The sequence below is a fragment of the Chenopodium quinoa genome, unplaced genomic scaffold (genome assembly GCF_001683475.1).
Source record: "Chenopodium quinoa cultivar QQ74 unplaced genomic scaffold, ASM168347v1, whole genome shotgun sequence".
Taxonomy (NCBI): Eukaryota; Viridiplantae; Streptophyta; class Magnoliopsida; order Caryophyllales; family Amaranthaceae; genus Chenopodium; species Chenopodium quinoa.
The window spans coordinates 4,875,641-4,888,051 of record NW_018742461.1 but is presented as its reverse complement, the minus strand read 5'-3'; the positions used below and the strand labels follow the sequence as shown (position 1 = coordinate 4,888,051).

Below are 12,411 nucleotides of genomic sequence, written 5' to 3'. Positions count from 1 at the left end.
GTAAACAAAATACACCCTAGAGATCATTACTAGAAAAAACATAAGCAAAACAAGATACGAAATTACAAACACATTGCAAGCTATATACACAGAATACATCCTATCACTAGCAAGCATACAAAATATAAATGCAGGACTAAAGCCCTGCTCCCTATTCGGCTATGCCCCTGCCCTTCTCATAAAAACGAGCAGAGCCTACAAATGAAACAAGTAAAGATTTGACCAAAAGGTTATTTCAGTATGGATTTTGAAAGCCACTCAAATATTATCAAGTACATAAAAAGGTAAAGCATAAAAAAACTAATAGGTTCAATTGTGCCTTCACATCCCTCAATATTCTTATTGTCGTATAAAGGTACAAGTTCTCAAATGTGCTTTCCAAGGCCAACAAGGGAAAATATATTCATCACTAACCCTTCCCTCCATCTACTTACAAATCTACCTACCCAAAACAAATTGTAACACTGTTGACTAGCGACTGTGATCAACATCAAATAAAAGAAGCATAAGATTGCAGATGTTTAGCATCAAAGCTAAATACGAATATTAATCAAGATAACCTGAAGCAAAACATTCACATACATGAACGAAGAAATAAATTTACCAAGTTCTGCGAGAAAATGAAGCCTATTTTACCACAATAGCGAGCAGAAGTGTACCTGATTTTAGCTGTGGCATACAGAGTGATAAGCAAGTACACAATGTCTGAAGTCTATTGCTTGAAGCTACGATGTGTTCACCAGAGAGCTCAATCCGACAATTCAATGAACTCCTTGAAAGAAGGAAAAGCTCCTTACAGTTCAGAGGATAGTCCATCTACTTCAGGAGCAACACATTGTTCCTCCACTGAAATGCAAAGCTTCTCCAAAACAGTTACATTACTCAGAATGAATTTCATAAATTCCAACAAAAGCTCGATCTTATGTACTCTGAGAACTCTATCTCCTTAAGATTAGCCAACAAAAAAAGGCTAGGTAACTGGTGATGTTGATCCATAAAGATACAACACAAGCAAACACGATCGACATTACGAAAGACTGGCACATCAATAGCATTTAAGTAATTGAGGTCAAAAGGTTCACCATAAGATAAAGTCAAAGACCTAACACAAGAAATCCCTTGAAAAATCCCTTGTAATTGGGCAAGATATCTATCACCAACAATTAAGCTAACTTTTGCTATTTGTAACATACTCATCTTGCTAACAAAGTGACAGAAAACTAAAAAACCATGAAAATGAAATTCCTCAAGCTTAGGTGCATCAATCACAAATTTGCAATCATCTGTGTCAAATTTCAAACTCAAGAATAACAAATTGGGTAATAAAATATCAACAACATAAGAATCCTCTCCAAATAATTCAACTCCAAAGACAAATATTCCAAATTAGGAATGGACTTAAAAAGGGTACCCATAAAATCAAGTTGTGATTCATCTACACTCAACCAAAGCTTCTTCAAATTAGGAAGATTAATCGACGAATTCCCATCAAATCTAAACTTAAAATCAAGCTGAAGCTGCTCAATTGATTGAGTTTGAAAAACAAAATTAGGGATTTGAAAATGGTGATCACAAATACAGATACCTTAAAAACCTGAGGATTGAGAGGACAAATCTGGGAAATCCAGCGAAAAAGGAACTGATCATCAAAAGGGGGGGAAGGGGAAGGGATTGAGAGGGAAAGGGTATGAATTTTGGGGGAAGAAATCTGGGAAAGTATGAGATCAATGGTGGTTTGGAAATTGTCGAAAGAAGGTCGAGGTTTGTACTGTCATGGGAAGGAGAGGTGGGTGAAGTTGGTCCAGAGGTAGCGCCATCTGTGGGATAAGACGGAGGTGGTTGCGGCGGAGTTGATGGGGAGGAGAGAGAGAATGGTGATAAGGAGGTCATCTGGGAGATTGCTTAATCTGTCTTCTACTTCATCTTCAAGAAATTCTTCGCCATTGTTAATGAGTTTGAGCTTAATCTTCTTCAATGGTGTTGACATTGAGAAGACCTGAGTCAAGAATGCAGTTTTGCTGGAGAGAGTATGTTGAGAGAAATGGAAAAGTGTCAATTTTGAAGATGGCAGGCAACCTTAACAATGTGAATCTTTATCTTACATTATTTAGTCCATGTTTATTATGTTTGCAGCAGCCAGCATGAACTACACTATTAGGGGCACCCAAGTGACCCAACATCACGAATTAAATGAATTATGGTTTGAGTGAACGGTGCACCCAGTAGCACTACATGTAACTACTTGTAATAGTTAAAAATCTCAACTTATGGCAAGTGAAACGCTAAACATCGCCCGCAATTTACCATATAAAGCCCACAAATATGATATGGGTTGACCATTATGCCCTTTTTCTAAAATTGAAATAATCTCGGTGTAAAAAATGTGGAGCCGTACTGGCTCGCCGGGGGAGACCGGAGGGCAGGCCGGAGATGCGGGGGACGCCGGAGGTACGTCGTCGTCGACGGAAAACGAGGTAAGTCACCGTTAAAATTCACGGTTTACCGTCGGAGTGGCTCCGGCGCCTAGGGTGGACGCCCAAACCGTAGCCTGGACGTCCAAGCCAGACGCCAGAACCACCAGAGTGGCGTCCAGACGCCCAGACCACCAGACTGGCGTCCTGGGCAGGCGCCACTCCACTGGGTGAGGCGGCCCTGCCAGGCGCCAATCCAGTGGCTGTGGCAGCCCTGGCAGACGCCACCCTTATAAATTAATTTTTTTTTTTCTTTTTTGATTTTGTTGTTGTTTTTTATTTAATTTTTTTAAAAAAAAAATCGAAAATGATTTTTTAAAAAAATTCGAAATGGGTTTTTTTTTAAATTAAATTTGAAAATTCGAAATAGGTTTTTTTAAAATTAAATTTGAAAATTCGAAATGGTATATTTTTAAATTTAGTTTGAAAATTCGAATTGGGTTTTTATAAAAATTAAGTTTGATTATATATAATTATGCTTTTTTTTGTGTTAATTCTGTGTAAATATAGAAATTAAATGTATTATCCGTTAAATGTATTTATTGTAATATATAATTGATGCAGGAATATGGTGGAGACGGAAATGATTACAGTGGGATATTTGGACATGATGGTCCATTCGAAGAAGCTCAACAGGCGATTGATTGGGCAAAACAGGTTGCAATTGCAGCTGGATTTTGCTTGGTAGTAGTAACTCATAAATCTCAACGGGATGGTAGAATGGATCGCATTTTGAGATGTGACCGTTATCGCAAAAGAGAAGAAAGAGATTTTCGTACAACCACTCGGTTTGATACAAAGCGGAAAGGTTGTGGGTGTGAGTTCAGAGTAAAGGTTCGACAACTACGGAGTCGTGACGGTTGGGAAGTGATTGGTTACTCTAAATGGGGGTATCACAACCATGAGATGATAGTATATGAAGAGGGTCATCGACAACTGAGCGGCTTAAGTCCTGCTGCGAAACTAATTGTGAAAGAAATGAGTGATGCTCAAGTGAAGCCTGCTAAAATATTAGCATCTGTGTTAGAGAAATTTCCAGAAGACCATCCAAACCGAAGACACATCTACAACGTCAGACAGCAACTCAGGTTTGAACGGTCAGAGGGAAGGAACCCTATACAGCAGCTGCTACACCAGGCACAATCACGTGGTTACCTGTTCTGGTTTGATTCTGATGAAGATACAGCGGAGGTGACTCATCTTTTCCTTGTGCATCCTGATTGTGCTGATATGATCAAGTCTTGGCCATTTGTGATTTTGATCGACTCAACGTACAAGACAAACAAGTACAAGTTCCCACTGGTTGAGATAGTTGGGATGGCTCCAACGAACCAGAACTTTCTGATTGGTCATGCAATCATCAGGGATGAGACGGCTCCAAGTTATTATTGGGTGTTGGAGAAGCTGAGAAACTACATCGGGCCTAATGTTCATCCAGCAGCCATCGTCAGCGACTGTGAGGGAGGTCTCTTTGCCCCCATAGCAAAGCTGTTTCCCGAATCGAACCACTTATTGTGCACATGGCACATCAACAACTGCGTGAAAGTGAAAGCCTACAACCTTTTCAAGAAGAATTTGGAAATGGCAGAGAGATTGGTGAATGGTAAGTGGCGGAAGATCCTACAGGCTACCACAGAGGAAGCGTATGAGCGAGCATTGGCTAACTTCAGGGATTCGTACCAGTGGTGTCCGGCACTGGTGGACTATGTGATGCATCAATGGGTCCCTCACAGGGAAATTCAAATAATTGTAAACAAAATATAAACGTAGAAAAAATACAACGAAATTGAAAAAATTTATAAAAATAAACAACAAAATATAAAAACAATTCAAAAATATATTACACAAAAAAAAAAAAAAAAATTAAAAACAATTTTTTAAAAAAATATAAAAAAAAAGGGGGGGGCGCCCTGGCTGGACGGCCAGCCAGCGGTGGTGGCGCCAGCTGCAGACGCCGCCACCAGTTGGCTGGCGCCTGGGCTGAACGCCATAGCCACGGTTGTGGCGTTTATTCAAGACGCCGCAGCCGTGGCTGTGGCGTCCAGCCCAGGCGCTAGCCAACTGGTGGCGGCGTCTGCAGCTGGCGCCACCACCGCTGGCTGGGCGTCCAGCCAGGGCGCCCCACCGTCGTCACGGCGGTTTTTCCCTTTTTTTTTTTAACAAAATGTACCTTTCCTCCTTGGGACATCCTTCCCTCCGCCGCCGCCGCCAATTCCTTGCCTTGCCGCCTCGACATTGCCGTTATTTGAATTTTTTTTTTTTAGAGAGGTTGAAAGAAGATGAGCAATGAGAGTGTGAGTGATGAGAGTGTGAGTTTTTTTTTTTAAGGTCAAGGGCAATTTTGGCAAACCAAGTGAATTTTGTGGGCTTTATGTAGTAATTTGTGGGCGATGTTTAACAAATCCCTATGGCAAAGGATGCAAGGTGCAACGCTAGACACCAGCAACTATAGATTTCACCGTGAAAGGGTCGTCGGTGTCATTTATGACATGTGTTGCACCCTTTAAAATAATCATGTAAGATTGTGAAAATATACCTTTATGTATTTTTTTTATTTTATTTAATGTTATTGTTATAAGTACTATTCACTGTATTTTTTGTAAGATACAGGGTGTCCCCTCCTATCACAAGAGAGGGGTGAGGATCGAACCCTCATCTCTCGGAGGGGGGGGGGATGGAGAGACTAACCATCCCTCCACTCCTAGATCCTCATACTATTCACCACGTAATTGTATCTCGTATGCATAAGGATTCTCAAGAGGCCACTCAAAATTAAAATGATTAGACAAAATGATCCATTTCCAGGAGTGGGCAAGAAGTCTCCACAGACAAAATGATCCATTTCCAGGAAAAACTTGCTAGTAAACCATTTTGGAAAGAAAACACCCCCAAAAGTGGGCAAATATTCATTTTTGCAAAACAATCATATCCAATACAAATTTACAACCAAAACTCAGATCTGTATCATACCAACAACACAACTCTTGGGTCATATTTACTAACTTGTCTCATGAAAATATGAAATCATTGTTTGAGGTCCATAACAAGAAAAACAGATACATTGTGCTGTGCATCAACCTATATTGCCTTTGTGTGAACGGAATAAATTGAATGATGGTATGAAGCGAAAACTGGTATGTATGAAAGCCTCGATTTCCAGCTCAATAATATCACAATACAATGTGACAACTCTGGCCTCTAAGACTCAAATCAAGCAATCAGGAATTCAAGATTGCCCATTTCTGCATCGTCGGTGATCCTCTATGAACATGCACGTTACAGTGAATGTTCCTCACAATGCTAAGCTTGCGACCAAAGAGAGTACTAACTGGTTTTAGCTCTCTTCCATACTATAACTGTTCCACCAGCATCAGATGAAGCTAGCAAGTTCTCTCCATGATTCCATGTGATACCTATTACCGATGAACTGTGACCCTGTATTGGCAAATGGTTCCCTGAGTATACTGGAATAAAGGATATTTATATGGTAAAAGTGAAAAGAATTTGATTTACCTGCAGCTTGTTTACGCAAGTGTGCCTTGGTCGAGTCAAGTCATAGAAGTATACGTTTGAGTCCTCACTTCCAGCAACTTCATCATTACAATGGAGGTGTCAGCAGATCAGATAACTAATACAAGGCAGCACTAAAATGCCATAGCAATGCAACATAGACATATAGGTAATCACAGAAGAAATTTGCTATCCTCCAGAGGGTACATGACCACAGAAAAAATCCCATGTTCACTAGACTCGGTATTTCGCTGTAGTATCATAATCTGAACAAACTCTTAACACTTCAAGGCTCAAACACTGTATGAAATATATTGCCTAAAAAAAGGTGTTCTCATATAAATTTAAAAAATGACCCATCCTCAGTCTAGGTAAAGTCTATCTAGTTGTGTTGAGGATGAACAAGAATAACCATCAGCCTGATGACAAACTCATCAGAGAACAAAATTTCAAATGAGCATGAAGGGTAGATGCAGAATTTTTTTGCTTGAGCGACAGATAGACATCACAAAGGACATAAAGGGAGCTTGAGCTACAAAAGCCAAATTATCAAGCAAGAAAAAAAAAAAGGAGACAAGAAGAGAAAACAAACCTATGTACTCTCCCTTCTCAAGGGATAATAAAGGACAGAAGGAAGCTCGAATTCTATGCACTCGAGGGGTCAATTTGAGAGAGCAACGAACTGTCAAATAGCCTTTTACCTCCAGGGCAACACTGCAGAAGAGCCATCATCATCTCTACAAGAAACTACTTAAATAATTTAATTAGTAGATTGTTTAAACAATTGTTATCCAAACCTGAAGAATGCCAAACTTCCATCCTGAGTGCAAGTCAGCAAAACTGGACCACGTGCCAACAAAGAAAAGGTTCGATACTTTACAACTGTGACTGGGGACTTCCTCTTGCTTCCATTCCGATTTCGATGTAAACGAGATAAAGCTCCAGTACGAGAGTCCATACCTACAGTATATATAAATCCCTGCAAACATCATCCAGCTGAACTACATTCATGAAAGAGACAAGGATTACTCCTAGGAACAGCAATAGCAACTTCTGTGTAAGAAGGACTACCTGAGCATCACCACAAAAAAGCAGCTGACCCGTATGATCATGGTCCATTGCAGTAACCTCGTCATCAAGAACAAGCTTATGCATCAATCTACCGGTACTGAAATTGTAGACCTGCAGCAGCATACAGTAGCCATAAGATAGATATCGACAAATGCAGGATTTTTTAATATTTTTATAAAGGTAAGAAAAAGAGAAAATATTAGGAAACCCTCCGCACGAAGGGAATTCCTAATGCGTCTGAGGATCAACAAATGCAGGATGCTTAATAACATGCTTATCAGTTATCACAAAAGGAAGCTATTAAATTTAGTGAGCCAAATATCTACTAGGAAATAGCAAAAGGAGTCATTGTTTTACACATATTTCGGGTGTACGGGTAACATAACAGAACTCACATTGATTTCCCTGTTTGCATTCCCCACTGAAAGAAAGTTATTGTTCACCTGCATCAAGGAACATCTGATATAAAAAGACACCAACAAAATACTAATTGTTGAAAATATACAGCCAGGGTTTGTAAGCAACATCTTCAATCACCATAGTAGCACATATCAGTATACCACTGTGAAACACACAAAAGGGCAATAGAAGGAAAATAAACTACCATGCCATTTTAGTGAGCATGCTTAGACTAAAGGATTAGATGCAAAGGAATAATGTTACCCAAGAACTAGATAATAATCATATATACATTAACGGAAGCACTTACAGGGTGAAAACGTATACACCATTGCACTGAGACCCCATAAATAACCCGAATGCATACACCTTTAGATAGGTCCCACACTCTCACGGATTTATCAAGTGATGTTGACGCAATGTATTGGTTGTTGGCTGTGAAGTCAAAATCTGGACAAAAGAACAATTGTTTATCTCAGTTGGGCAAACTACTTTAATTACAAGAATTCATTTGAACCACTTATCCATTGCCTACATATGTAGCTCTACCTACACAAAGTACTTGCTCAGGACATACTCTTCTATTCAAACAAATTCAACCGTCGGTAAGTAGAACAATTTATGTGGTATATTAACATCAAGCATCAACACTGGAAGACACCTAACTGCAAATCTATCCACACTCCACAGAAACCTTTCCACCCTTCACATATTTCATATGCTATACAAACAGTTCAGTTCTAAGAGACCAAGTCTACTCCGAGAAAATTTGGGGAATATAGGAAGGGGAGAAAAATAAAGTTTACTCAGCGCACAAAAAAACAAGTTTAAGACTGGAGAACCAGTACCAGTTCACTTAACCTGTGACATCTTTGGTATGCCCTATCAGTTCTTTTGTAACTGAAGGAGGGTCTGAAACAGAGCAAACTGTCAGAGATCCATCGCCTGCTCCATATGCTAGCAAATCAGAACTCATGTGCCCGAACTTTAGTACAGTAACTGCATATAAGACCAATAAGCAAGAATTCTATAACTTTACTAATACAAGACTCCTCAAAAGAACAAAAGAGCAATGATCACCTGCAACTTTGCACTGATCAAAGATACAGTGCATTCCTACAAAAGAATAAGCAGGTTCAGCTTTCCTTCGTGATCGGTCAGAGCGATGATCATTGTCACTAGTACTGGAGCTGAAACTATTTCTTGCTTGGCTGTTACCGTGCAGGCCCTACAATAGCAAGAAAGAATCAACTTTAAAAAATGTAAAACATAATGAAAAAAAGCTCAATTTCTAGCATTAATGTCACAATGTTTTGTGTCTGGGAGCATGGTTTATCCCAGATGTGTTCTACCTACAATTGGAAAGATGTATGATTGATTACTATTGTCTACAAATAATGGGTTAGAGAAATTATACTCTTCTTTGGCTATGGCATTAATTTGAGTAAAACAAAATAGAATAAAATAGCTCGTTAAAGTGCCCTTATATATTTTGAAGCACTAAGTGCCAGCCTGTCATTGTGCATCAAGTTAAGAGTCAGCAGTAATAATCTTTCTGTTATTTCAGGATAAAGCTCTGCACAATTGCCTCCTTATCTTCTTCAGGAGGGAGACTTCATAGAGGCATAGGGAAAATTTTGAAGGTATTGAAGAGTTTAATGATTACCTAATGCAGGTTCTCGAGGAATAAAGAGCCTTTTCCTTACTTCCCTTTTCCAAACATATGTATGATGTTCCACAGCAGAAGTGTGTAGTGCATTTTTCCAATACAGAAAGAGTTACGTATAAAAATATTGGGAATTCAGGATTGGTGTCTCACAAGTTTCAGCAAGCCATACCACAATGAAGGTAAAAATTACGAAAGTAAAAGGGGATATAACATTCACATACCCTGCTAGAGTTCATGCTCTCCACCTCCAACAGAAGAGAGAGTGGACCTGGAGATGCAACCCATCGTCCACTGATGCATCAACCAGTAAATGAACCTGATGTCAGAATTGTGTGGAAACATGAATTTAAATTTGAAACTAGTAAATCAGACCATGGCATGCTTACTTGTTTGCAATCTAAGGAAATAACAGTGGGGTTTGGAGAGCAGATAAAGGCCAGTATCCTTTTCTTAAATAACTAGTATGCCAATCAAGGTTGGATACTAGTTGAGTTACATCACTTACATGTCCATGGGAGTGGGGAGGGGAGTCATAGTATCAGATGACTAATGATTTATTATAGCATAGGATATGAAAAAATAGACTAATAATTTCAATAACATATTGCAGTTTCAGTATAAATACAAGATCCATGTCAAATATATTAGAGCACTCAGTGCGCAATAAAAAAATCTACAACAATGCTAAAATTCAGCAACCTTTGATTAGGAGTGCTTGATTGGCTTTGCAAAAGGAGGCTCTCCCAATTCCGTGGTCGATTGATAAAATTGCGATATGCTACATAACCTTTACCATTACATCTCCATTCCTACAATGCAAACACAAAAACAAAAACAAAACAAACATATTAAGTTCTTTTTTTTTTTTTTAAATCAGTGAAAAATCCAATAATTACAAGCCAAAATGGTAAATATAGACATTAATATGAGCGAATTAGCCACAATACAACAAAAAAAAAAATTATTTTATCGCGCTATTTCGGTATTTCCTCATGAAAACTGTAGCATTGCTAAAACATGAACTGCATACATTCTTAACTAAATGCATAAACATAGAAGAGAACCATCAACACAAATTACACTCAAGTACAATTAAAAATTGACCTAGATCACATATCAAACACCAAAAAAATAACTAACAAAGCAATTTAATTCAATAGCCGAAATTTTAACTAAATCAAATCAAATGAAAAATTGCACAAATTATTGAAAAATTGAAATCAATTGAAAGGAGAAAATCATACAATTCTTCGATGAGCACCGGATTGAGCTTTGCGATGGAGAAGAAGGCGACGAATTCCAATGTAATCGAGATCGGAATCAGCGGCAATTGGTTGAAGTAAACAGCTAAACAACTCTGGATCTAATTCTTCATTCTTCACCTCATTCTCTCTCCTCTCTTCTTCCTCGTGAGCTTCGGGAATGTTCTTCGCCTCTTTCTCTCTCTTCTGACTTTGTTCAACTTGTTGTGGTTCATTTGCCTGGGCAGCCATTGTTAGGAATTCTCTGAAAATTTGTTCTTCATCTGAAGAAGAAGATGATGATTGGTGAAGAATTTAGGGCTTTTTTTCAGTTGAATTATTTGAGAAATTTTGCTTGAAATACGCGCTTAAATTATATGATTTGGTTAGGAAGAGTTGTTGAGTTGCAGAAACTATGATTGATTTGCTTCTCTCTCTTCTGGAAAAACTTCAATTGTCGTTGTTTTCGAAAATGGTGGTGTGAGTACTAATATTTTCCACGTGACGAGTTATATAGATACCGGCAGATAGAGTGGGTACGCGCCAGGTTGGCACGACGATCATCACGAATTTGGCCCAACTCGGCACAAGCCCGGTACAACACGAGAGACACGCCGATAAACCGTGTAATTCGCATGGACTATTTTCACCGCTAGCACAAGCTCGTGCAGGACTAGCCGGGTTGCTGATTTTAAAGTTTACATCAAAAATAAATAGCGTAAAATTTCTTAAGAAGGTACGTTGACATGACACGTGAAATGAGTTATAAATTTTAGGTAGGCCTGAGAGAGTAGCATGTGCACGACAGCACGACACATCACAACTTTTCTACTACGACTCACTCTTGGCTCGATTTGCTAAACCACCGCATCTGTCGATCCAGTCCGTGCCCAACGCTATTGGCAAGGTCCTCGTTTGCGTTTTTACAAAGGCTTTCTTTGAACATTAATATTTTAATTACACATTCCTAATAAAAAGTTCAAAAAAAACTCTTATAAATAGTGTGATGACTTTTTTACCCCTAAAAATATTAAATTACCTATATACCCCATTCATGTTAAGAGTCTTTATGCTTTCGGTACTTTTTCTCTTATTTATTTATATTCTTTCTACCCTTCCAACTTCCAACCTCTTGCTCTATCTTAACCCCCCTTCTTCTTCCCCGTAAAAAAAACCTGAACTTCTCCATTAATGCGCCTACCGAGCTTGAAAAAGCTTCTAAGGTGAGGTAAAACTTTTTTTTTTTTTATTATTATTATTAAATACCAATTTCACAATCTAGCTTTATTGTGAATTTAATAATCAGTTTAAGTGATGAAGAGCAGGAGATTGTTGAATCTGATGTTGAGTCAGAAGGCAAAAGCGTTTAACCTGATAATAATCCTTGTGAAGGGGTGGAGAAGGTGCTGGATATAATGATAGATCAAGACTCAAGAGGTCGTCGTTGGGTGGGGGAAGGAGCTGGGAATCATTTGGGTTTATGGGCGGCGAGGGATATTGTATTATTCATTGTCATTGCAGTTTGGATGGTGGCGGTTCTTTGCTCATATCAACCTCTAAATTATAAGCTTTATACTATGTTGCTCCGTACTATTTTCTCTAAATATCCACTAAGTCACTCCCTCATTTATTTAACTCATCACCTAATTACATTATTTCTTTTATTGCTTTCTCCGTTCACTTTTAGTTATAACCTTTTGACTTTCACGTTTGCTAATGTATAAACTGATATTAGTATATCTAATTATAGAAATACGAAAAAAAAAATCTAAAGATTACACTGATTATATTTTGTTCAATATAAGACAATAAATACTAATTATAAAATGTAAATAGTGTAAATTATCAAGTATTGCAACTAAAAATGATGGAAGAAGTATAGAAGTATATTATAACTCACAACAAAAGCCTCACAGCTCCGTTTAAAGTGAAACAACGTTTCTACATCCACTCAAGGAGTCACGGATATGATTGTCAATCAATTTCTTAGTGTGTGTTCAAAAGCTTAACTCAATAAGTTTTGGGTGTTAAAACAAGCTATTAAACTCAA

The 12,411-nt window shown here is 38.4% G+C and overlaps 1 protein-coding gene across 1 annotated transcript; it reads right to left on the bottom strand.

Moving 5' to 3' along the window:
• Positions 1-5,340: 5,340 nt before the first annotated feature.
• On the bottom strand, positions 5,341-11,045 carry LOC110718916 (WD repeat-containing protein 13-like). Its single transcript, XM_021897857.1, has 12 exons — positions 10,365-11,045; positions 9,820-9,929; positions 9,342-9,411; positions 8,532-8,679; positions 8,313-8,450; positions 7,762-7,901; positions 7,448-7,495; positions 7,053-7,163; positions 6,779-6,960; positions 6,574-6,695; positions 5,985-6,061; positions 5,341-5,906 (listed from the first exon to the last, which is right to left on the bottom strand). Exons 1-12 carry the CDS (start codon positions 10,611-10,613, stop codon positions 5,796-5,798), a joined length of 1,506 nt encoding a protein of 501 aa, XP_021753549.1. The 5' UTR covers positions 10,614-11,045; the 3' UTR covers positions 5,341-5,795.
• Between the last annotated feature and the right edge of the window lie 1,366 nt (positions 11,046-12,411).

Coding starts and splice junctions, on each gene's coding strand:
- LOC110718916 (XM_021897857.1), bottom strand. CDS start 10,613: ATGGCTGCCCAGGCAAATGAACCACAACAAGTTGAACAAAGTCAGAAG. Junction 7,496..7,761: donor GGTGTATACGTTTTCACCCT/GTAAGTGCTTCC, acceptor TCCTTGATGCAG/GTGAACAATAACTTTCTTTC. Junction 7,164..7,447: donor ATGCAAACAGGGAAATCAAT/GTGAGTTCTGTT, acceptor ATGCTGCTGCAG/GTCTACAATTTCAGTACCGG.